Source organism: Crocodylus porosus, unplaced genomic scaffold (assembly GCF_001723895.1).
Source record: "Crocodylus porosus isolate Cpor-Errol unplaced genomic scaffold, CroPor_comp1, whole genome shotgun sequence".
Classification (NCBI taxonomy): Eukaryota; Metazoa; Chordata; order Crocodylia; family Crocodylidae; genus Crocodylus; species Crocodylus porosus.
Genome location: NW_017728886.1, coordinates 148955360 through 148981669, shown reverse-complemented (window position 1 = coordinate 148981669; position 26310 = coordinate 148955360). Strand labels below are relative to the sequence as shown.

Here is a 26310-nt window from a genome sequence, read left to right as displayed (position 1 = left end):
GCCTGGGTGGGTGAACCCGAAACAGCCACAGGGGAAGCAGCATTGGCACTTCGCAGCATGGTTCCCCACCAGTACTGTGGGACTGGGGCCAGCAGTGGTGGCAGTCAGAAGGAGCTGCCACCACCTGGGCTGTCTAGAAAGGAAGTCCAGCTGTGGAGCTGCCCCCACCCTGCTGTGTGCCCAGCGGACAGCACGATGTTCCATGGGTGGGTGATGCAAAACAGGCACAGGGTGGAGTGGGCCAAGTCAGGGCTGTGTCCGGGTTCCAGCTGATCTGCTCTGGGTAGAGCGAATCTGGAACAGACACAGGGCACGCTCCACCTTAACCACAAACCCCACAACCACATCCTCCCCCACATACCCACACTCTCCCCCTCCACAAACCCCACACCCCTCCCTCCATGCACACCCACACATACACACACACACACCTGTGTGCCCCTGCAGGGAGCCCAGCCAACTGCTATGCACACAACCCCCCCCATACACATACACCCACAGCCCCCACACACATCCCACATCCATCGCCCCCACGCGCAGCCCCAGCCACTCTCCCCCTGCACACACCTCACAGTCTCAAACCCCCTATAGCTACCCACCCACATATACCCCCACACCCTACATACACACTCATCTACACACACACACGTCATAACCACCCATCTACAAGCCCCCGCAATATACAAGAGTAAGACTTCATTTTGAGCTATTATGCTCCATATACACCACAGAAACACACACAAATCAGGACAAAAACATTTTTCAAATAAAAATTAAAATATGTTATTGTCAATGTTTGATTTTTAGTATATACTTTGTTTTTTTCCAGTTCACAGATAGCAACCCCTCTTCCCAAAAGGGGTACTTCTGGGGGCAAGGGGAGGGACTTCCGGTGGCAAAAGTCAAAAGTTAGGGGGCTCGACTTCCAATTCCAAGATTGCAACCAGTGGGTGAGGCACCTGTCAAGGGGTGGGGCTACCTTGCAACCCTTGACAGTTCACCAAAACTAGTTATGCAGCCCTCCAGCCAAAATAACTGCCTGCCCCTGTATTAGTCTCATCATGCTTTAATCAAATTCCCTTTAAGGAAATTACATTTCTCTTTAGCTCAAGCACACTTCCCTTTAGCTCAAGAGGCAGGAAGTCAGGCTCATGTAGTATGGGGGGCAATCAGGAGGAACTTTGCCTTCTGATAGCAGGGAAGAATCCAGACTTAGCGGGGCTCACAGAAACCTGGTGGGATCCTACCCACAACTGGGCAGTGGGCATTCAGGAATACACACTATATACAAGGGACAGGACTGGGAGGAAAGGTGCGGGGGGTCACCCTCTATATCAAGGAGCAACTCACATCTTCAAGAATTAGCTTTGGGGCAGAGGAAGGTTTGACTATGGGTCAAACTTCAACGGGGGAAAGGCGAAAGGGTCTTACGGTGTGTATCTACTATAGACCACCCTGCTAAGGGGTTGAGCTGGACCAGGATTTCTCAGCACAGCTTATGGAGGCAGTTGGGTCTAGGGATGTCATTGTCATGGGGGACCTAAACTACCCAGATATCTGCTGGGAGGAGCACTCAGTCAGGTCTGACCGTTTGCGTAGGTTCCTAGTTGAAATACAGGACCTCCACGTTATCCAGGAGATGCACTGCCCCACTAGGGGAGATGCCTTACTGGACCTGGTCTTGGCCACTGGGGATGACCTGGTAAGGGGAGTGCAGGTCCTTGACCACCTGAGTGACAGTGATCAACACCTACTGGAATTCACCATCCAGCACAGGGTGTTGAGGGCTTATACCAAGACTAAAGCCCCTGACTTCAGAAGGGCCAACTTCAACGAACTTCAGAGATTAGTGGGGGAGGCACTGAGGGCCCAAAAAGTAGAGGATATGGGAATCCATGAGGGATGGTCGTACCTTAAGGGGACGATCCTCCAGGCTCAGAGTGTGACAGTCCCTAAGAGAAAGAAGGGGAATAAGAGTGCTCTGAAACCCCCATGACTCAGCAAAGGCATTTGAGAATGCCTGAGGGCCAAAATGGAGGCGTACACCCGGTGGAAGACAGGGGCCATCACCATCCTCCTTGGTGATGATCTTTACATCATATTATTTACAGGGTAAAGCTCAGTTGTTTTTTCTTAAACAGATGTCACGTATACAAAATAACCAGAGTAAATATTGCATTACTTGATCTATTCTTCCAAAGTTAGGGGACCTATTTTGGTTTAATGTACTACCAGTCTTGTAGCTTAATTCTTACCCTTTTCTTCATTTTGGAAACTATGAGAAATCTACAAGTAATCAATGATTTCAGAGAATATGCAGTCATTTCTCTTTCTTAAATAATATCCACATCTAATGAACAGGTCTTCATTTTTCATCTCTCACGTGGCTAGAACAAAAGCTGTAATGCTTTAATGCTTCAAGTTAATTGAAAACCATACAGGCCACTTTATCTTTACATCATAAACTTTAATAGCAATCTTTTCCACTGTAGTACACATGTTTAAGAAGCTGTATTGTGCATGTATTCAATAAACTTGCACTAACTGCTTCAGAAAAAATACTGTACCCTCTACAGTTACAGAGCTGCATAAGGTGCTGACATATGCATGATTTGGATATGAAGTGAAATACAAAGGTTAAACAAATTACAGTTGGATTTGTGTCCTGTTTGCTTCTTTATGGTATGAAGAGAAAAATGGAAAATGTTTTGTTTTGCTTTAAAGGACTGTTACCCATTGTGAAAGGTTTTTTTTAAAAAGCTAAGAAATCAGAAATATAAACTTTTATCTTCCCTATTTTTGTTAGGGTCACACTCTCAGCCCTAACTGCTTCAAAATTCAGGAAAATATTTGAGCCTGCACCTACAGAATCATAGAAATATAAAACTAGAAACTAAGTCAGGAGGTTATTTGGTCCAACCCCATGATTGGGACAGAATTATCCATGTCTAAATTATTCCAGACAAATGCTTGTCTAGCATGCACTTAAACCCTCCAGGGATTCCCCAACTTCTCTAGCTAGTCTATTCCAAAGTTTAGCCATCCTCATAGTTAGAAAGTTTTTCAATATCTAACCTCCTTTGTTGCTATTTAAGACCTTTATTGCTTCTCCTGTCCCCTGGGGAAACAGAGAACAATTGAATGAAACCATCTTTATTACAACCCCTTGTGTTATTAAATGCTACCAAATACTATCAAACTCCCTTTAATCTTCACTAATTCCGGTTCTTCCACATGCCCATCATATATCATGTCTTCTAGACCTCTAATCATTTTTTTTCTCTCCCCTGGTCTCTATACTTTCAACATCCTTCTCAAATTATGATGCCCAAAGTGGCAACTAGTACTCCAGGGCTAAGTACAGAGAGTCAAAAAACCTGAGGCTGAATCAGTTCAGTCTTTGCAGGTTAGTCTAAACTACACAGATTAACCTAGAAACAACAGGACAGACATTCACTTTTAATTAAGGAAATGTAGCCTCATGCCTGCAGAGGCTCAGGCTAGAAGCTGGGGGGGCATGGCTCTCTGGTACATAGCCAGCATGGGCTGTGTTCGCTTCCTCATCCTGCTGCCCCCAAATTTTCTAAGATTTGCAATCCAGACTCACAGAACCAGGACTCTGCAGGGTTTCTCATCACCTCCTCTTTCTGCTTCCAGGTGCTTCTGGGATTTTCAGTTCACAGTCACAGCCAGCAGTAAGTTTTTATCAGGGCAGGGCATCTCTGTATTCAGGAGAGGGGGTGTTTAACTTACCTCCCTGGCCCCAGACCGGGTTTGCCTGGAGGGGAGGGGAGGTCAGTTCCTGCCACTCCCATGCTGCCCAATCTTGTCATCAATCATGACACCCAGGTGAACATGAGCCACTATACAGTATTTTCCATAGCCTAATCAGTAATTCCCCATTGTTTTCATACATTTGGTTGTTCCCTCTTAAGTGTAGCACTTTTCTGTCTTTATTAAATCATCTAACAGAGCATTTCTTTGCAATTTACCAGGGTAATTTTAAATTCTAATCCTTGCTTTTAAAGATTTCAGCTACCTCACCCTATCTAGCTTCATGTCATCCATAAATTTCATAACTACACTCTCCATTCTACTCTCCACAATTAAGCTAATATATAGTAGCAGACAAAAGAGAGACCCATGAGGAATCTCATTTGATACTTCTTCCCAACTTGACATTGAGCGATTATTGTTTATTCTCTGAACATTACTACCCCAAGTAGTTCTGCACTCACCTAATGGCAGTTTTTTCTTGATACTTCTCAGTTTCTTCCCCAGCATGTCTTTCCTGTGCCACCAGCCCTCATGACATTATTGAAAGTCTCATAATACTATATTGATGCTTTACTTCAAGCCCTGGATCCCAAAGTTAGAAGATATCAGAGTTTCAGGATGGGGGATGGGATGTTGGGGGTGTTATTTTTTGCCCCACCTTCTTTTTTTTAAGGAAGCATCTAGTCATCTTGGTTAGGGAAAAAGGCCCAGAAATGCGAACATTTAATGTTAAAAAAAACCAAGAAGGCAAATAAAACAAACCAACACCTATTATTTTTTAAATCTGATTATTTTGGAATGCTTAGTGTTTTGCAAAAGTGAAATGCTTTATTGAAGTAGGGCCCTAAAGACTAAATAAGCATTAACAAATTATAGCAGTCAGCAGCTGCAATCACCAGAGTAAAGCTGAGTTCCAAAAAAATTGAAAAATAAGTCATGGTTTGAAAATACCAGGATGCATATTTTAATTAGCCTGATCACACATCAAGACTACCAGGGGGTTGGGAAGGAAATCAGAAGTACGGTGACTGATATGTTCCTGCTGATAGCCAAAGGAACTCTACCCACATGTTTTGTAATACTCTACTATCTTTTGATATCTCTGGGAAAAATATCTGCCATTTAGCTTGGACTGTACCTGCTTCTTTCCAAGATCTGAAGAAAAGCACTTGTGCCCCCAAGCTTGTCTAAAATCCCTTCCAACTCTTAGTCCAATAAAAGAGGGAAAAATAGTCAAAGTCTAAGGCATGCTAGATCCATGTTTTGTGTGCCGTGCATAAGGCTAATCTGGTATGTACTAGGGCGCTGCAAAGCTTTGGCCCCAATTCAATTCAGTGGAGATTTGGCCCGATTCGGTCAGGATACCCTTTAATCTCTCCGAATTAAATCGAAACCCTCCAAATCAATTTGGACAGATTCAGAAAGATTCAATGATTCTAGACACAGCTTTAAATGTTTTTTGTATGTACCTTAAAGTACCAGGCGGCTCATGAATGCTACAATGATGGAGAAGACAGAACATCCCACAGGAGCATGGGATGCTTCCCAGCACGCTTGGCAGCAGACCCGGAAGTGGACCAGAAGCACTTCCAGTCCATTTCCAGGTCCACCGGGGAGTGCCCCCTCCCCGAATCAGTGAGTAGTGTCTCCTGGGTCTGGGGGACACCTAAGGCCCATCGCCATATCATGGGGGGCGTGGGGGTGCCCCCCCGCATGCTAGGTGGTGGACCCAGAAGTGGACCAGAAGGACTGCCTCCAGGTTTGCTGCTGAGCACACGGGGCCTCCCCCTCCTATGGGATGCTCCATCTGCCCCAGCACTGTAGTGTTCATGAGCTGCACTGGTACCTCAAGGTATGTAGAAAAAATATTTAAAGCTGTGTGTATGGCCGAATCGCTGATTCTCTGAATCAGCATCGAATCTTCAGATTTCGATTCGGCCTAATTGAATTGGGGACAGTGATCCAAGTCAACAAATCAAATCATTGTCCCCAATTCGGGCCAAATCCAAATCCAAATTGAATACAGCCCATTTCGCACACCCTTAGTATGTACCATATGCAGCAAACGGGTTTGGTCTAAGACCCATAGGCTGTACAGCAAGCCAGATAGGGCTTTGCAGGCCAGATCAGGCCCACAGGCTCTATCTTTAACACACAATCTCCGCCCTTAAAATCAGCAAGGATCAGACTTCTCTGGAGAGAACCTATGGAATAGTCCTTTTGTGGACTATGGAACAACAACAGACGTTAGGATTCAAGTGATTTTCAGCATGCCTTCAACTCCTCTGCAAGGGTGCAGCAAATTAGTCTTCAACAGACTGATCAACAGATCACATGTACTATTTTCCCCTGTGCAGTATACCACATGCTGTTTCCACAAAACACAGAAGATGCCTGCCTCCTGTTCTTGCCCTCTACATCTGCTTCACCCTCAATAGCGAAAAAACATGGGTACTACCATGTCAGGTGGAGATTGTGGGATTTACCCTTGTAACTACAATTAGCAAGGTGCAATGCAAAGAAGCAATCTGCAAATATACTTCTCCTTCACTATAAATATCAGAAGCCATCATCAATTTCTACTACTTATCAAAGCATTCCCCTTTCTCTGTGTACAGCTCATTGATTGATATAACTAAGCCAGTATAACTGTCCCTCAGTTAAATGAGGCACTTCTGTAAAGTTTATCTTGCTGATCCCTTTATATCCTACACCTCATCAGCTTTTCTTATGTGCATTGCACATACTTATTTTTGGAAAACAAAGGAATTATATCTACCTTATTGTTTTACCACCACTTTAACTATAGTGTTAATTACAAAAGCAAACAGGATATAAATGTATATTTTCGAGGCATGGTAAAATCTTGGGAAAAGTTCACTTTTGCCAAAAATTGTCAGAAACATACTTAACGGGAAATTTCACCATGTGGAATAGCTTAGTGATTCTTTTAACAGCTAGATTCCTTTTAACCTTTTCAATATTTTTAATTATTTTCATTTTTCTTTCTGACAATCACCGAGACTGTTTTTTACTTCATGCTGAAATCAATTGAATGATTTCATATTTTTGATATCACACTCATTTACAAAGGCAAAGAAGCCATAAAACAGGCATCTGAGCCAAATTAGTCTTGTAGTTGCATTGGTTTAACTGACAATTTTCTCCCATCACATAAAAATGATCAAACAGGAGCAAGGCAGTAAAGCAGACAGCTCTAACTATGTATAACAATTTGCCACAACAGAAAATTCAGAATAGATACTGCTTCTTTATAAACATTCTCTTTGAAATTTGCCTCATCATGCACGTTGCACTTTACACTGTCAAATATGTTCACTAATATACGCTTTGAATATCTGCACTTTGGCCATGCTGCTATATCATCCTCATTTGGTTTTTTCACTGCTATAAAAGGAAAATGCATCATTAACCACAAACGTATCAGATTTCCAGTCCGGTTAACAATTCACTAAATATGCACTATATAGATCTAGCAATTCTGGATCTTACTTTTTACTCTAGCTGGAAGTGGAAGGGATCCCTTTTCCACTGATAGCTCCTTTCTGGTGTTTGGAGAAAACCATTCCACTGGAGATAGGTGACCTAATTTACCTCCACATAAAAAAAATAAATAGATTTGATGTCACACATTTGGTATCACTGCTTCACTCCACATTTTGCAGATCAATGATTCCCAACTTTTTAAGATTCAAGAAACTCTGTATTAGACTCAGAAAAATAGTTATTATTATCACAAGCTGCAAGCTCTTAGCTTTCAAGCATTTTTTTGCCCACAGAAAAATAATGGAGACATTCTTCTGTTGCAAAGAACTTGCTGATCTGTTACAGCCTTATCATCTTTTTGATATTATAGATTCCACTTTGAAATCTCTGGCTTCATCTTGTGCATCAACTGTAAGTGTTTGTGCATTTAACAGTGCTAATACTGCACAGCATCCTGCAGCAACCTTCAAAGCATCTGAGAGCACACTGATTGAGAATCACTGATATATGCAGGTCAGAATTGTCAGGAAATCTTGGGTGATTAAGTTCATATGTAGTCCTAGGCTACGAAACTCAGATCTCAATAAAAATCTCAGTTCTCAAAGATTTATGTCACAATTACAGTTTGAACATATTACAGAGATAGGGATAAACCACAAAATTTCAATCCTAACTTTTCTATAGCTTGAGAGGAGGAAAGAATATTTAGGATATGTAATGTACAATAAGCTAGCGAAATGCAAAGTCCTTTAGGCTTCATTTCTGAGACTTTTAACCTATTTGCTTGAGTCACCCTAGTAACACAAGGAACAATCCACACGTTTACAACTGAGCTCATATGAAGCTGTATGTTCAAAACATTAATATTCAAGTTTGGCTACATGTAGTTTTCCTCTGTATGGAAATCCTTCCTGAAAACAAAGGAATACAGTATATAGAGCAGAATACCAAACAGCCACACTAATTGGGACCAGCTTTGAGCAGGTACGAAAACAGAGGGTTGCTCAAATAACTTCCCAGAAAAATGGCCTGTAGATAAACCCAAAGTAAAACAGCTCAGTGTTGCTACAATGCAACTGAAATCATATGAATCAATGATAAATAAGTAGCAACTAATAAATGAGATTTTATTAATACACACATATATGCATGACTAAAAACACAGTATAACAAAACACAGCATTTAATGTACTTCGTTAATAAAATTGCTCTACCATAAACTAAAATGTGTTTCAATATGGGAGACAATAAGTAGATGATGAATATTTAAAGTAGTTGTTTATCATTTATTTGATTAACAACATAAGATGCACTAATGTGTGGTTGACTGGACTGTAATTCTTTAGTATTCAACTGTAATTTGTTTGCACTGGCACTAGAAAAAAATGCCACTGCTGAGGACAACTATACTGATACTTCTTGCACCACAAATGATAAACCATTGCAGGCACTACTTAAGTATGCTTACCACAATTTAAAGCTCCACAAAATATTACAGAAATTGCTCATGCAATGCAAAGTCATCAAACAGAATAAGTTTGTGGAGAAACTAAGTTATTAAGAGCTCACAGACACAAATAAAATATATCATCGAAGAAGGCAAATTGATCTGCAGAAAAGTTGCCAAAAAACCCTCCTACAGTAACAGCCTTCTCCAATGTAAATATCTATAAATTTCACACCTGATTACTCCATAGCCATGATTGCTGACAGCTTGCTAAGGTTCACATCAGTTCCCAGTAGACTCAAGCCACTGCTGATTGAACAGATTACAGTAATCTACTATTAATATAAATCCCTGGGTAGGCATTATACTACAGTTCAAAAAAAATGTAAAACTGAACTCTATTTCCTAAAATGTCTTCCAACATTTACTTAAGCCATTTTTGCAGGAACAATAATGGTTATTTTTTAAAATATTGGAGCAGAAACAAACATCACTGGCACGTATGAAGAGAAGACATTCAGTTGAACCCACCCTTGGGCTGCCAAGAATAGAGGTATCAGCTGCAACTAAGCACTGTAAAAGATAGTAGAGAGTCATAGGCCTGATCATTTGGCCAATGGGAGGGATAAAAGGTGGGGTCTTTCATTCATAAGAGAAAGGACAAGGGATAAGGAAAGTAGGGCTGGAAGGGAACTCATGTGGTCATCAAGTCCAGCTTAAGGCTGAATTACCAACTATCCCAGCTAACCCCAACTAACCTGCTCTTGAAAATTTCCAGGGATGGAGATTCTACATCTCCTCTAGGTAGCCTATTTCAATGCCTGACCACCCTCTGTCAGAAAGTTCCTCCTAATCTCCATCCTAAATTTCTCTGCTGCATCTTGAGGCCATTGCTCCCAGGCCTGTCCCCTATGGCCACAGAGAAAAGTCTATCTCCATCCTCTCTATAATCACCCTTCAGGTATTTGAAGACTGCTATTAGCTTCCCCCCTCAGTCTTCTCTTTTCCAGACTAAATAACCGAAGTCATGGGCACATCTAGGTTGAAAATGGAGGTAAGGATGTAAAGACAGTGAGGTGCATCTTCACATATAAAACAACACATTTTTCTCCAGTTTAAACTAATGCATTCAGTTGTATTATTCAGTTTAAGATTGAAGCAAAAACAAATATAACTTAATTGGAATGAATTAAAAAACAATCTGCAGGGCTGTGAAATAGGATCTTCATTACCAGGAACAGCCAACAGACAGCAAAATTGTAGAACCAAGGATAGCTTGATCAGTGGAAAATCAAGTCAATTAAAAAGAAGAGAGGGTCATTAATACCTGTGGAATGATGATTTTAGAAGGGATCAGGTAGATTATGAACCATGAAGTCAATTGATTCCCCCAGCAGTGCTTGACTAGAGACGCTGCTACCACTGCCAAGTACTTGGTTTTAAACTTTGGGTAGACCAGGGATCAAAGAGGGGTACAGGTGCACCAGTGCATTCCCTGGACCCGGCCCTGACCCAAGTTCCTTCAGGATCAGTAATGTTTCCCAAGCCTCTAATCATTTTTGCTGCTCTCCACATCTTTCTTGGACTGGTGTCAGGAGCAGAACTGGACTCGGGAATAAATCCAAAGTGCGTTGAAGTGCATAAGTTTTCCATTGACTTCAATCTTACCCTTAGTGGAGAAATGATATGCAGTAGAACTCAGATTCTCTGTAGGGTTAGGTTTCTTAGCACCATGAAAAGACAAGGGGTTCACAAAATAACTGAGGCTATACAGAGCCACCATAAACAACCGCAGGGGACTGCGGAAGTGCTCCAGCTGCTTACTACACCTTTCACTTCAAAAGGGCACCACTTCTCCAAACAAGGGCAGAGGATCACTGATGATTTTCAACTGCTCAAAAAGGTAGCACCCTTTGAAGTAATAGCTGCAGCCATCAGCTGAATGGCAGGACCTTAAAATAGCAACCTCCTGCAAGTTAAGTGGACTGCATACAACCCCAATATGAAAAATCTGGGTTCTACTTTGTCAAACAATATCGATTGCATAGTGGCTTCAGCTTTTTCAGTCTGCCCAGAAATTGAAATCCTTATTCAAAACACATGACTGACTGTTAAATACCATATTCTGTTGGTCTTTTCAGAGTTACGTAACAAGCATCACCAACCCAAATATTCTGGGTATACCTAGTAGCACCATTTTCGCTTCAGCCATCTAACATTTCCTGTTATATGACTTTTTTGTTTTTATCTTTGCCACACTTAATCATTCAGCCTGAAATGCATTGTCTATTGCTCAGCAAGTATTGAGGACTCTGCATTATAGTAATTTTTTTTTTGTGCTCCAGGGGTGGGGGGGGGGGGCGTGTTTTAATTAGAGTGGCTCTGAGAGCCACTCTAATTAAAAGCGCCTGCAGCCTTATGAAGCTCCCATTGCCATTTTCAAGCATGGGGATGTTTTCTTCTGGATGATTTTTAGTGTTTAATTTTTTAAAAGTTCAGCCATGTCTGAGAATTAGGTCTCTATGATCTAGAATAAGATTGAGAGAAGTGTCATTTGCCTAAGTTAAAATTCTTACCACTCACTATTCACTGACATTGCAGGATCTCCATTCTCCATAGTTGACACTTGCCATGTGGTAGGAAAGTTGCCCTGGTGTTACTGTTGTGTCTTTTGCTTTTCCCATACCCAAATTCAGCTACTGAAAAAAATCGCATATACTTAAAGATTTGTTAGACTCTGGCAATGGAGGCTGAAATCCAGGCCAAGGCATTTTAACACAAAGAGGAAAATTTTGGCAAAAGATACTTTTGGCCCGGTTGAAAGATTCACGTTCACAACTCAGAAACAGGCGTAAGCTGACATTTCACAATTAGTAGGGCTGTACGAAACAGCTGTCTCATTTCAATTTGTATTCAGCCTTTTCAGAGGACAGTGATTTGTTTCAGTGTTTTGGATCACTGCTCTGGTTCAATTTGACTGAATCTGCTCTAGAGTTTTGATGCTGTTTCGGAGATTCAGATCGGCCAGGGAGAGGCAGGCACAGGCAGGTGGCTGCAGGTTCCCCTGCAGCTCCTCCACTGCCCCACGCTGCATGGGGAGGCTCTGCCACAAGCCCTCAGAGGCCCTGAACACCATTGCCAGAGCTGGTGAGCATGGGACTTTTTTTTTTTTAATTTTATTTTTTAAAGTGCCGGGATGCTGGGGCCAGGGACGTCAGGGACAGGGCTGGGTAGGGAAGATTTGGGAGCAGGGGCTGTGCAGCGGGCTCTGCCACGTGGCCCCAGAGCCCCACCTCTTTTTTTTTTTTTTTTTTCAAGTGCTGGGAGGCTGGGCCAGGCGGGGGATGGGGCCAGCCAGCTTCTCCCATGGCTCCTCTGGCTGTGTTCAATGCAGGCTGCACCAAGCAGACTCAGGTGCTGGCCCCAGCCAGCAGTGGCAGCCAGCTGTCAGCCTGCATGCAGATCCAGGGGCTGCGCCCCCTGGGAGGGTTGTGCTGGACTCCTCCTCAGGGGCATGGGCCCCCGAATCTGTGCACAGGATAACAGCAGGCTGCCATCCCTCCCCCAGAGCACTGGGATTGGAGGGGACCTCAGGGACAGATCGCAGACGCTGGCCACCTACAGATTTCAATATCAGAGCAGTCCTTCCCCCCCACTCTTCTTCCTCCCTCTTCTTAGTTTTTTTCCCTGCAAGCCCAGCTCTGAAACACCCAAAACATTTCAGATAGTTTCGTTCAGTTTTAGAGGCTTCCACTTCATTTCGGATTCAGTGTTTTGGGTGCCAAAATGGGCCGAAACACCTCTGAAGTGAAACATCTGCTGAAATTTCAGACAGTCCTAACAATTAGTCCTATGATGTTACATTGACATAAGACATTTACAGTAAGAGGTCTTCCTGAGATGAGCCACGACCACCCCCCCCAAAAAAATAAACCCTCTGTCAAGTGAACTTGTAAAAACATATTTTACATAAATTTTTGGCTCATCATTTTTAATTAAAATTTGAATTTTCTGGTGTCTTGTGATGAGTAGGTGAAAGCATGAAAGCAAACCTGGAAAACTAATTTTTTTCCTATTTTTTTCCTCTCTAACACAAAAGGTAAGAGAACTGTTGCATCTAAAATGGGAAGTAATGTAATGGTACCATAATAAGACAAGTACAATCAGTGAAGTTGGGAGTCATGCATTACTACATCACAAAGAGTCACAGATACCTAAACCCAGAAGCGGCCTAGAGAGAAAAGATAAAAAAAACAAGATCTCCAAGTACTCCTAGATACCAAGTACACAAACAAAGACTTGTCTCTAGCTTCTGCTGGAGGTCCCTTGGTGATTTTGGAATGGTGAATACCCAAAGAGCTTGGGCAGACAGTGAGAAAGCCAACAGATGGCTTTAAATAAAGGGAATAGAAACAGGTGACTGACTAGTCTGAGAATAAAAATAAAGTGGGAGCAGTGCCATGGTATTATCATTTTTGTAGAACCACCTGGAGTGGTTGCTGGCTTGTCAATGAATGCCAGAAATGAGTACTGCCCATCTGCTAACCCTAATAAAAGTATATAGGAATAGAATTCCCTTGAAGTGACTTGCATGCTTTTAGAAGATCTATTTGTTTAAACTATTTAGATAGGTCATGCAGGTCATCACACCACTTGGCTTTAAGAACAATAATTCTGTAAGTCTTCATGTCAAATTGTTCACCATATCAACAGTCATAATACTGATTAACAGTGAGATGTAGATAACTTTAAGAAAGACAAAGAACTTGGGAATTATCATTACTTCCAAAGTTATTTTAGGAAGATATAGTGGGGCAGCTGAATGGACCATTTTAATCCTTGCACTGCTAGATAGGATGTTTAGTTTGAAATCCAAGACTGAACCCTTCTTTTTATTAACACAACAAACTATCACCACCCCCCTGCAATAAAATAGATCAAGTTTCCCTTAGATCACTCTCTTTTAGACTGAGATCATTTTAAGCTGAAGTTTGGGTTCAGAGCCTGCTTACCAATATTTTTCATGTGTTTCAAGTTCAGCTGAAACAAACATAGCTGTTTTAAATTTTACATCACCATTTGTACCAGATCAGAGAAGGCAATTTAGTTACATAGGACTGTCTAGACTCTAATGAAGTTATCCAAAACAATAATGTTGGATAACAAAGTTATCCAAAACAATTAAATTCACAATTTAATAAATAAGCTCGTAAGTAAATATTTGGAACCAAGTTCTGTCTGCTGCAAGACAAATGTGTGAAAATGTAGCTTAAAATACACCTGCATCGATATGCACAATGAGGACAAAAGAGTGTACACCAAATCAGCCCTTGGATTTGAAACATGGATCATAAAATAGAACGGAATAAAGTTCTATACGTATGGCTAGTGTTCAATTAACAGCTAGTGCTATATGTGGATCCAGACCTAAAAAGTTTTCTACACAGTGACTCAGTAGATTTAAAACTACTTTGCTTTCAATGCTTACACTAAGCAAATGCATTTTTCACTGGGTCCACTGTACCAAAAAAAAAATTATAAAAACTGTTTAGAAATAAAAATTAATGATAATGCCTAGGGACACAAATGGTACATGAACCGGTATAAGAGATCAGAAACCATTTCAAATCTGTAACGCAACAGAAGTTAAGTGCACATAAAACTTTTTCAAAACACTGAAACCAGCTTAAAATAAACCTGGATGTACTATCAGACTTAACTGATTTGGTTAAATTGTTTTATTGAACTGTTGTTCCATATTCCCTCCAGATTCAACTTAACTCTCAGTCCTCCAGCATCCAAAGATACTTTGCACCTCCCCTGAAACCTGCCCCACCTCACATGGTGGGTGGGCTAGCCTTGGCCCAAGCTGTTTGCTCCAGATGAGCAGGATACATGCTTTAGCAGCCCCAGCTTCTGGCCTGGGTCATTGCAGGCATATGGCTGCATTTCCAGAATCAAAAGTGAATGTCTTTGTATATTGAACCAATAAGCACATGAACAGTTTAGATTAACTTCCAAAGATTCAATTGATTCAGCCTCGGGTTTTTTGACTGTCTATACTTAGCCAATGAGTATGCAAGAACTAGTTTCTTTTAAAAAGTTTTAAAATACTTCAACTGGTTTCTTTTCTCCTTCAAATTTGGCTTTCTTTAAAACCTTCAGTCTTAAAGAGATCTACAAAATATAGCAAATGTGAAATTTTTGCCATTAGTTGTTTGTCTTTAAGTTGTCCACAGGTGACTGGGAATTGAACTAGGAAATCTGGTGCTAAAAGTGTTAGCCTGCACAGTTTCAGCTAAAGTACTATGCATAAATGTAGAAGTAAATATAAATGTGGAAGTCACCTCCTCTCTGGACTGAGCATAGAGGATGACACACAGGATGAATAATTTATAATTACTGCTGGCAAAGAAAGTTGTGCTTTGTTTTGAGCTTCCCTCCTCAAATAATTAGAAGTAGCTGACTGGGTTTACATACTTGTACACAAGTTGTGCTTGATGGACCAGTAAGAGGGCTTGTGTCCAAGTATATATTTTGTTTAATGCAACTTAAGAATCTGCAACAAAAAAAAAAGGAATTCGTTCTTAAGATTATGTTACAAGTTTCCCTTTAACAGAGGCATAACTACTGGCTTTGTAATTCTGATGTTAATAGCTATTTTTGTTCACCTGCTTTATTTCTAATAACTACTGAGTCATTAAGAAATTGCAAGTGAAATCAACTGAATGTTTATTATCTGGAAGAAAATCGAAGGCTATATCATTGTTAATCCACCAAGGTGTTCTCAGTAACAAAAAAAATTGATAGTCTACCACATATGGTTTTAAGAAGTTGGCATCTTTTAATCATCACTATGAAGGGTAATATTTGCTTATATTATATAAAAATATCTAGATGACACTAACATCAAACAACCAACAAATTAAAAAGGCACCACTCAGAGCTATGTAATCATAAGAAGGTTCTTTCTCAAACCTCTTCAATTCAGGGAAAAGCTTGCATGGAGTTTTAATATACAACATGGCTCCCTTTTCTAAAGATAAAACAGTTTACAAAGTAGGCTTTCAAACAATAACTCTGAAGCCATTTTTTCACAATTCACATTTCTTTTTCACGATCTAACAAGTCCTGTGTGCTGATTAGATTTATTTCAGGGCAGATTGCCTCTGGTAAATATGCTATCTTTAATTTCTTTAAGAAAAAATGTAATTGACTGAGCAATTATATTTTTTACCTTTAGCCTTCACAAACACTTCACTGTGGTCAAAATCTGCTCCAGAAATAATGATATAGCAGATAGCATTTTCCTTTAGTAGGCACATACCAATGAAAACAACACATCTTAAAATTCCCTAGATAATTGTATTTTATATTACCTTTTTGTTTTCCAATTCATTTTTCTTATATCTGTGACTAATTAAGGTTATTATGTAGTGACTGGCTAGTCAGAATTACTCAATTCAATCTTTAAAATACAGGCCCATTTTGACTTGGACATCTTCCAAGTTGAAATAGGAATAATTTTATTTTTCAGTGGCATCAGATTTAGGTTTTATTCTCTTATGAGTTTTTATAGCTTTATTTTAAAGTTTTACTCTAAAGAGTGAGTGGATAAAAATGGTGTTTTGTTACTACATAGAACTTAGCTTGGTATTTATTGAGAATCATTTACTCATATTACTGCAAAAAAGTTTGGGGCTTGTTCCCTACTGCTTTTTTTTCACTTTTGAACAGGCTTCACACTTCTCAGAGAGAGTAAGCTGGATTCTTTTCTTCACGCATCATGAATGGATTAACTCATCAAGTTTCCATCATTTGTACTAGCGCAAACACTGACCCTCATAACCAATGTTGATGCACCAGGAGGAAGGGATTCAGTGTGGAGTTAATATGCACAACAGAGTTTGCAATGCTGGTAGTTCAATAAAAAAAGAACATGTAGGATTTAGAAATCAAACATGGAACTCATAAAACTGACAGATCACACTTCTGATTATAAAGAAAGCACCTGAAAATATTCAATGAACAACATCTCTGAATTTTTAAATAATTCATGTTGGCTGTTTGAGTCATAAATATGAGTATTTTATAAATAACAACATAAATTTTGTCTTTTAGTGTTTAAAGATTTCTTTATGAGGGAGATGATGATTTAAATGGAATTTTAGCCATATTGGGTAGGTGAGGGGAAAGTACTGGTCCTGATTTTTTAATTATTTCATTTCTTATTTCACTCCCCATCAGTGAATGTGTGACATATGAGTGGCTATCCAAGAGTCATCATTTCACCATTAGGAATAACTATTAACTTTTTCTAAGAAAAGGTGATAACTGTGCATCTCCCAGGGCTTCTCTTCCAATTAGCATATATTGTTTTACAGAAATATCTTCCAATCCATTTTAAGGCATGACAAACACAAATTAGTAAATAGTCTTGGATGAGCTTCTTTGTGTACTGGAAGTCAGGACATCTTCCCAGAATTACATTATGAGATTTATTAGATGCTTTTCAGCCTATTGATTTGTACTATTAGAGATGAAGGGGGTCTATTTCCAAGGCTAGGGACAGAAGTTACACATAAACCAGTTTAAGTGATCAAAACTGATGTAAACTGGGGTCTGGAGCGAGGGAGGAGGGTTAAACACCCCTGCCCCTGTTCAAACTTACTGCTGGCTACAACTGTGGACTACAAATCCCAGAGGCACATGAAAGCAGTAAGAGGAAGTGATGAGCAACCCTGCAGAGTCCTGTTTCTATGATTATGGACTGCAAATCCCAGAGACCTTGGGGCCAGCAGGAAGAGGAGGTGAACACACAACCAGAAAGCCATGCTCCACTGCAAGCATGTGGCTGCATTTCCTGAATCAAAGGTAAATGTCTGTTCATTTCTGTTTCAATTTAATCTGTGCAGTTTAGACTACCCTGCAAAAACTGAATCGATTCAGCCTCGGGCTTTTTGACTATCTGTACCCAGCCCAAGTGTTTTCTTTCATTCACTCTATAATGGCTCCATCCAGTGGTATCATTTAATATTACTCATCAGCCCCACGTGTTTGCCCTTGCAGATATTGGTAATAGTTGCTTAATAAGCTTGTGAGGCCACTCAGATAACTAACCAGGTAACATACTGCAAGTTATAGACAGTCTGCTTATACCCATACGCCAGCACCTCACCTGGAGGAAAAGAACAGGTAGAAACTACGGAATAGCAAAAGTATTTGATAGAGCTTATGCCTGACACCCATATTAGTGGCCCTTAGGGGTCCCTCTACATGTGCAGATAAAGGCACTATGGGATCTAATACATAGTTCAAACAATAACGCCTCCTGCTATGCTATTCATGGATTAGGGAGGGGTTCCACCCCCCCTCCTTGATAACAGAGCATTTATCACCCCATCAGAAAACAAACAGCTTCTCTCATTAGTTCAAACTCTTCTTTAAAAAAGAAGAAACAGAAGGGAAATTACTGGCTGAGCTGTTGATTAGCTCCTATCTGCCACAGCACAGACCATAGCCAGCTCATGGTCTGGTATCGAATGCTGTGTGTCTGTGTAAGGCAGAGGGGATGGGGGATCCCTGTTTAGCAGCGAGTGGGGAGGGGAAGGGGAGAGCAGGAGGAAGCCAGGTAGATGCTGCTGTGCCTGCAAGTCTCTGCTGGAGCTGCAGCCAGGGAGTAGAGGGGAGGGCCAGCCCTGCTGTGGAGCAGAGAGCCCCATCCAGCCCAGAGAGCATGCCGGGATGCTGCGGGTGTCTGGTTTAACTTAAACCAGCAAGGGGTCTGGGACAGACATTGCATAAACTGGTTTGAGCCAAATCAGTTAAGTCTGATACTACATTCAACCAGGTTTATCTCAAACTGGCTTCAGCCATTTTCAAACCAGTTTATGTGCACTGAACATCTGTTTTGTTATAGGTTTAAACCAGTTTCTGATCACTTAAACTGGTTTGTGTGTAATGCCTGTCCCTAGCCAAAAAGTCCTTCCTAATCTCCAACCTCAACTATATCAAATCTTTTCACCAACATCAACTCTTTTCCTAACAAAAGATTTAATTAACACCTACAAACGTGACCCAGTGGTTAGAAAAGAGGCATGTATCTGAATTTCTGTTCAGCACGGCAACAGATGGGCACCACCTCCAGATTCGAGAACTGCAACTCACTATATTTGAGAATGAAGCTCCACCTCCCCACCGCCCTCCAAAATCTCAATCAGTATAAAAAGCAGCAGCCCATTTGTTTAACACCAGCAGTCATCTGAACATAACACTGAAATTCTTCATTTTGGCAGCTGGTCATACCTAGTTGGGAGACTGGCCCTCACTCGGTGACCCTAGACTCTCATGATAATCCCAGTATACTGGAAAAATAGAACTAGGGCAAACCTTATTTTTGAAGACAGAACTCTCACTTGAGCTAAACCAAGGAGAAAAGCATAGCTTTCACCTGCAAAATATAAGAATGGTCATGGAGCTATTTTCTCAGCTAATGCAAACTTCAGTTCTTCAGCTAAAAGCCTTGCCCTCAGCCAGTTCTTCTCAGAAAGACACACAATAAATCCACTCATTCACACACTACTGTGCTGAACAAAGCCTATGAACAAATTAAGCTGCAACTACAATGGGCAGGAAGAGAAGAAAAAAGGGGACAGAAAGAAAGAGATTTGAGTCTAAATATTTCAGATGCACTCAGGGACACATGCACACACTGCTACCTTAAATAGTGAGAAGTGTCCTAAATTGGCTTATTTCTTATAAGACTGTCTTCAGGTGATTTCCTTTTTATTGGACTAGTGCAAAATTTGTTATTTTTAAATGCACCTTCATTTTCCTGTTTGTGTCTAACTGATAAGCAGCAGCTGTACTGGGCAAATCTAAGAGGTAAAGAGGGATGGATTTCTGCCTTATGCAAAAGAGAAAACAAGAAAATACTAAAATAACGTTCTAGTTTTGACACTAAATAGATTCAACAGATTCTTAAAAAATCAAAGGCATACCATTTTAGTTCTTAGGTCTTTGTGGTATATTGATTTCTTTTAGTCCTTGATCTGCATCTGTGAATGCCTATCATACTGGAACACAAGAAAGTAACACTCATGGGGCAGTTAAACTACAACACGAATGCGATCTTCCAGTTAAAGATGAAGCCTTTAAATCTCTAGAGGATTTTTTAAAACAGAGCAGTAACATACAAGTTTATGTCAAAGAAAAAGCTGACAAGCTTGTGTGAATTTCTGTTAAAGTTGTAGATACGTTTTCTTGATCCCAAACACATGTAAACGTGTCTGTTTTGGATTTATTGGTTAAGCAGCACAATCCATCTGCTGACTTCTTTTAGTAACAGTGGACTACAATCCTTATGAAATCAAACATTTGTTGATACGTTCTGAGAGTATGGAAAAATATCTTCCGTTTCAAAGCTGATTTTGCATACTTCTTTAAAACTCTGAAAGACCACATGTGCAATTTTTAATTATGAAGCATGCATTTTCAGTTCTTTTAAAATATTTCAGACAAAACCATTTTTCCTCCCAACTTGCATGTGACTTGTGTTTCAGGACAAGCTGTCTTTGACAATCACAGTTCCAGAATCAGCCAAACCTACGCTGTGTATTTTAGTTTTGAACAAGCAAATAGAGTTGAACGATCCAAGATATTTTAGTTAAAATTGTTCAAAATTCAGCTTGAAGGACTGAATGGGCATCTGATAAAATCTAGCACAATCATGAAAGAGAATACTAAAACGCAGTTATTCAGTTCTCTGCATTCCTGCCTTCTATAAATTGACAGAAAATCTTAAAGCTACATGTTCCCTTGAAATAGTTTTTACTTCTGCAACTGCCACTCACACAGCAAATGGCCATAAACTTCTGTGATCTTAGCAAAATCACTGCTGTTCATATTCTATGTAGACAAATGTACATGTCAGCAAACATAACTCCTGAACTGGATGCAAATAGGTTATTCATTGGCGTTAGGAGGTACTGCATGCTGCCTCTTTGCATTAATCTTTATGACCACTGTATGAATACTTCTAATTTCTATTAGTGCTAGAGTTTCCTTTCAAATCTGGGCACTACTTCAGCAGTATAAACATGTGGTCTTATTGTACACTGGTGTCTCATGGGTAGGACTTTCTTTCCCAGTTCCAACCATTCATTTGCTTTTGGGGTAAAATGGTAAATTGGGGTCTTCTCCTGCTCCAGTGAATGACAAAACTCCTATGTTAGGGACAGACATTCAAAAAGCCAGATCCTGAATTGCTTCAATTTTTGCACGTTAGTCTAGTCTAACCTGCTTAGACAGAGCCAATTTGCAAGTGTCCAGACATTCCCTCTGGACTGAGGAAATACAGGCACATGCCTGCAGCTGCTCAAGTCAGGAACCAGGAGGTGCTAGAGTGTGTCCTCAGCTGCAGAAAAACTGTGCTGGGGGGGAGGGCGGGACTGGCCAGCCCCAGCTGTAGCCTGAAGTGAACTGGCCAGGGATGGGATTTAATTCCACCCCCCATCCCACTGGCAAGGACCCAAGCCAGAGTTCACCTGGTGCTCCCCCCTCACTGCTGCAGCAGCAGAAGCAGGAGCACAGCTAGAGGCCAGCTGGCATGGCCCCCAAGGCAGAAGGGGCAGGGAGGGGGTTTATCCCCAAGGAACCACAGTGGGGCCTGCCAGCCGTGACTGCCACCATCGCCAATAACTGCATGTGGGGCGAGCAGTGGAATAAGCCCCTACCTGGCCCCCTCCACCAGATGTTGAATGAAGGGGAGAAATAAACCCCCTCCATGCCCCGGTGCCTAAAGGGGCTGTGCCAGATAGCCTGTAGACACGTCCCCGTCCCTGCCGCTGCAGCAGCAAGAGGGAAGCACCAGGCAAACCCTGGCTCGGGTCCACATTGGTGGGACAGGGAGTGAGGAATTAAACTTCCTCCCTGGACAGTTCACTTCAGGCTACTGCCAGGGCTGGCCACACCCCCACCACTGGAGCAGAAAGTGGAGAAATGCCTGGCAGATCCATGCTTGTGGGACAGAGGAGGGAGAAGGGAATAAACTTCTTCCCTGACTTCAAGTGACCCCTTCACCTGAGGGGGGCCAGTGTCTGACCATGCCCTCACCCCTACCTGCCCCTGCTCCAGCTAGCGAGCAGAGGGGCAGGGCCAGCCCTCTGGTGCAAACAGCACGGCGCAGGGCTCCGGAGCATCCTGGAATGCTGGGGGACTCAAACTTAAACCAGGAAGGGGTCTGGGCCAGACGTTCCATAAACCTGTTTGAGTTCAATCACTTAAACCTTGTTGAATATAGCATCAGACTTATCTCAAACTGGTTTCAGCCATTTTAAAACTGGTTTATGTGCACTGAATTTACGTTCAGGTTTAAAACAGTTTCCGCTCACTTAAACTGGTTTATATGTCCCTAGCCCCACTGTCTTCAGTTACAACGATCAAGTCCTCAGTAAGTCGTACTCAGAGTGTGCCTTCATCCGTTACCCAGGAATATGTATTGACACTATAGAATGAGAAGGCAGCAGAAGCAGGCAGGTGTAATTTATTAAATCAGTAAGGGTCAACCTTTAGTAGCAGGCATGCCACAAATTATCCCTGCACCCGCCCCAAGTGCCATTCAAATCCCTTTCTCCTGACACATCTTCTGCTCAGCTTTCTGCTCCCTTCCATGTGCTCATGACCTGATCTGTTGCTCTGTTTTCTGCTTCCTTCCCTACCTACTGGTATACTTCCTGTCCCCTCCTCAACCTGCCATGTGCCACACGGAGGCTTCTGGCATTTGGGCCACCCCTAAATTAAATATTTCTAGCAACCGATCTACAAGAGGTACTTCTTGGGAATATTTTCTCCAAGACAAGCTTTAACAAAAAAGAAAGAAAAAAACGGCACATATATCACAAGTTTTCTACATTTTTTTAAAATTTTAATTCAAAAGCCTAATCTGGTACATAGGACTTTTCTGAAAAAGTTTATGCTCAGGCTGTACTGACACATTAACTAATTAATTCAGTTGGGTAATAATAATAAATATTAAATTATTACACAGTGCTTCTTATCCATCCCAAAACAATCTAAAAAGGTTAGTACCAATGGGGAGGTTAAGAGGGAGGGAGATTTTTCAGAAGCCCAAAGGTCAAGTAGATGCCCAATTTCTATCCAAATAAATTAGGTGTCTAATTTCCACCTCTGCCTTTGAAAATATCCACCTATAGCAGAGGCATAACATGCAATTTCTGCACCACTGGCAGCAGCAGCTGGGTTGGTAGCAGTAAAAGCAGCCACCAATCTTGTGCGCCCTCTAAAACAGGTGCCCCGGGCTGATGCCCCACTCACCTACCCTCAGACACGCTAATTCTTAGCAGTATGCTACACATGGGGAAAAGAAGCAAGGAATCACCAGGCAACCTGCCAAGGTAGCACAGAAGATTAGAGACAGAGCCAGGGACATAACAGGTCTCTCCTAACTTGGCACTGTACTGCCCTATTTGACTATGCTGCTTCAAAGTAGATAGGTAGGTAGGAATTTCTAGCCAAATTAAACTGCCTTGGCATAATTTATCCCAGAAGGATACATTCTTTTTAATCTGGAAGAAAAAGCAATCCAAATGGTCATTACCTAGAATTCCAGTAAATTAAATAACCATCAAATGAAGTAATACAATAGCCGGGTTTAGGATTATTCTCATTTCATACTCTTCAGTTCTCTCATTTCTCTACTCCACGCCACTAAGAAATTGAATTTTTCCTCTTAAGAAGCTGTTAGTTTGTATTGAGAAATAAAGTGAGAAAAATCATTTATCTACCTTGGCCTTCTCCCAAATACAACCACAACAAATAGAACCAATACACACTAATGACTCAGAAATTAGGGAAAGAAATCACCTATTAGGTTCATGTAGTCTATCCTCCTTGCCAGCCCTGGATCATTCCTTAATGTATATGAATTGTTTTTTTAACAGTCACACATGTTCTCAGATATCACTGTAAATGATAGACATTCACATGTCATACTGTTTGTGTGTACGTGTATTGTGAAAGGTAATGTTTGCCTTAGAAGCAGCATATGGTCTGTGCTATGTGGCAGTTAGAATACTTTTTTTTTTAAAAAAACTAGCAGAGAAAATATCCAGATAAAATTTGATACAAAATGCAATGCCATCCAAGGATTGCAGCAACTCAAATTCCCTTTTGGAAAAGAAAAAACCATAATGAAGCCACTTCTTTTGGATGATGTCCACCTATTATTTTGAGCTTTGATTTTGTCAAGAGGCAGATGAGCAACTAAGATGCATCCATTTCGACTTCAGAAATATGGATCTATTGCCCTGAAAAAAAGTGAGGCACACATTACAAAACACAGAAATGAAAGGATAAGAAACATTTTTTATGACCACTTTCATAGGCAATGAATTGACAAAACATGCAAACTAACATGTCTGCTTCCCCTTGGCACTTAACACCAGAACTACAATTTGTTCCACCAGTGAATAAGAAAATTATTACCTGTCCTAGATTGTGAACTATTAGATTATACATTTGCAGCATCAAAACTCTTTCTACCTATGCTTGTGTAGGGCATGGGGTAGGGGTTTCCAAATGGCTTCTAGTTCTAGCTAAGCCTACTAATTTAAATTAATTCCTGTTGGATTCATTGTCCCACACAGGGTCACAATGCAGAATTTGAGAATTGCTTATACTTCATCCCAAATTCAGCAGCAAGAAAAAAGGGTAATAGCAGTAGCAGCACTCAGCTCTTGCTCCAGAGCTCAGGGGCTGGGTGCCACCCCCGCTGGTCCTCTTTTCCCTTTACCGTATTCCAAAGGGGGAGAAGAAGGGTGGGAAAAGGCTGGATACAACAGAGCTCACTCCCAGGTTCTGGAGCTGCATGAATGCAGGGGCTCCAGCCAGAACCCCACTGATCAGCTGGTGAGCTCAGAGGTCATAGCACATGTGGAGCTATAGAGCTGCGCTGACAGGTCAGTGAGCTCAGAGATCTCATTGTGCATGTGGCACATAGCCGAAATGGTGTGTAACCACGCAGTCTACCCTCTGCCCCACCTTGATCTACCCCTAGTGGATATTTTGTACATATTTCTACATGTGATTTAATATTCTCCTTGGTCAACTTTTGGTCAGCAAGCAATGCAAAACAAAATGCATAATACAGTAACCTATGTTTCAATTAAGGTCTAGCATTATTAGAGGTGAACTTGGGTATTTCCAATTATAACATAATAGCAAAGAAGTATAAACTTCATACATGAAAAAGTGACCTTTATTCAACCTACAGAGACGCCCATCTTTAGGTGGGACATCAGAAAATGAACTTTCCAGCATTGCAAAAGCTTACTTCAATTTAAATAATTAGTATAAGGACTCAAAATCATCACTCTTCAGTTTTAGATTTTAACTAAATTAAATGGCAGGTAATTTTTTAATCAAAATATAGCAAACTTCTATAAAAAGCAGACATTTCACATCTGCCTGACTCCACTAAGAGCTGTGCCAGCAGGGGTGAAGTGCATTCTGGAAAGACACTAGCTTTCAAAGAGACTTCAGGAGATGGCAGAAGTGGTGGGCACAAATATAAACATTCTGCCATCTGCCAAGTAACAGCAGAGGCCTTCTTTTGATCAATAGGAGGTATTATTCTGCCGGCAGAAGGAAGAGGTTCTGTTGCTACAGGGGAGCTCAGAATGAAGAAACATTCATAATTTTCCTAACAGATCCTAAGTCTGCCAGCAAAATAATGTGGTAGAAACCAAGCCCACTGGGCATAACCAGCACCTCCTGCTGACTCGAATGGGTGTTGGAATGGACCTTTAGAGTCAAATCTCCATTAGAGAATTCAGGACTACACACCATCTTTTAGCAAACATCTGGCAGGCAATGTTAAGCCCGCTTTGGACCTCTCCCTTCATAGAGGCTCCTCAGACATCTCGGAGGAACTGGAAACGGTTGTGTAGTTGCAATGGGAGCTATAGCATCGTAGTGTACGCTCTTGAAAATTTCCAGGGATGGAGATTCCACAACTTTTCTAGGTGGCCTGTTCCAATGCTTGATCACCCTCATAGACAAAGTTCTTCCTATTCTTCAAGCTCAATTTCCTCTGCTGCAGCTTGAAGCCTCTGTTCCTAGTCCTGTCTCCCACAACCACAAAGAAATGCTCAACTCGATCCTCTCTGTGATCACCATTCAGTTATCTGAAGATTGCTAAAAAATCCCCACCACCACCAAGTCTTCTCTTCTCCAGACTAAATAACCCATGTTCTTTCAGTCCTTCCTCTTAAGTCATGTTTCCCAGTCATTTTTGTCACTTGCTTCTAGACTATTTCCAATCTGTCCACATCCTTCTTGAAGTGTGGGGACCAAAACTGGACACAGTACCCCTGGTGAGGCCTCAACAGTGCTTAACAGATAGGCTAGGCAGGACTCGATTTTTATTAGTAAACCGTGACAAATGTCAATTTTACAGACTAAGAAAAATATATTTCCATTGATAATTATCAACATTTATTGAAAGGGGACATAAGAAAAATGATGGCTGAAAACTTAAAGTTCATTAATGTGTATAAAAC

At 41.2% G+C, this 26310-nt stretch overlaps 1 protein-coding gene across 5 annotated transcripts in view; it reads right to left on the bottom strand.

The window, feature by feature from the left end:
* Positions 1 to 26310, bottom strand: part of FARS2 (phenylalanyl-tRNA synthetase 2, mitochondrial) — a 418607-nt gene that overhangs the window by 366865 nt on the left and 25432 nt on the right. For 4 of the 5 annotated variants that reach the window (XM_019542835.1, XM_019542833.1, XM_019542828.1 and 1 more), the window contains exon 3: positions 13037 to 13122. The exons of the other annotated variant lie outside the window; for it this stretch is intronic. Coding sequence is in view for 3 of the 4 variants with exons in the window: in XM_019542833.1 (XP_019398378.1) it covers positions 13037 to 13122 (86 nt within the window). In the remaining variant the exon portion in view is untranslated. The remainder of the gene's footprint in view (positions 1 to 13036; positions 13123 to 26310) is intronic. 5 annotated transcript variants of the gene reach the window in all.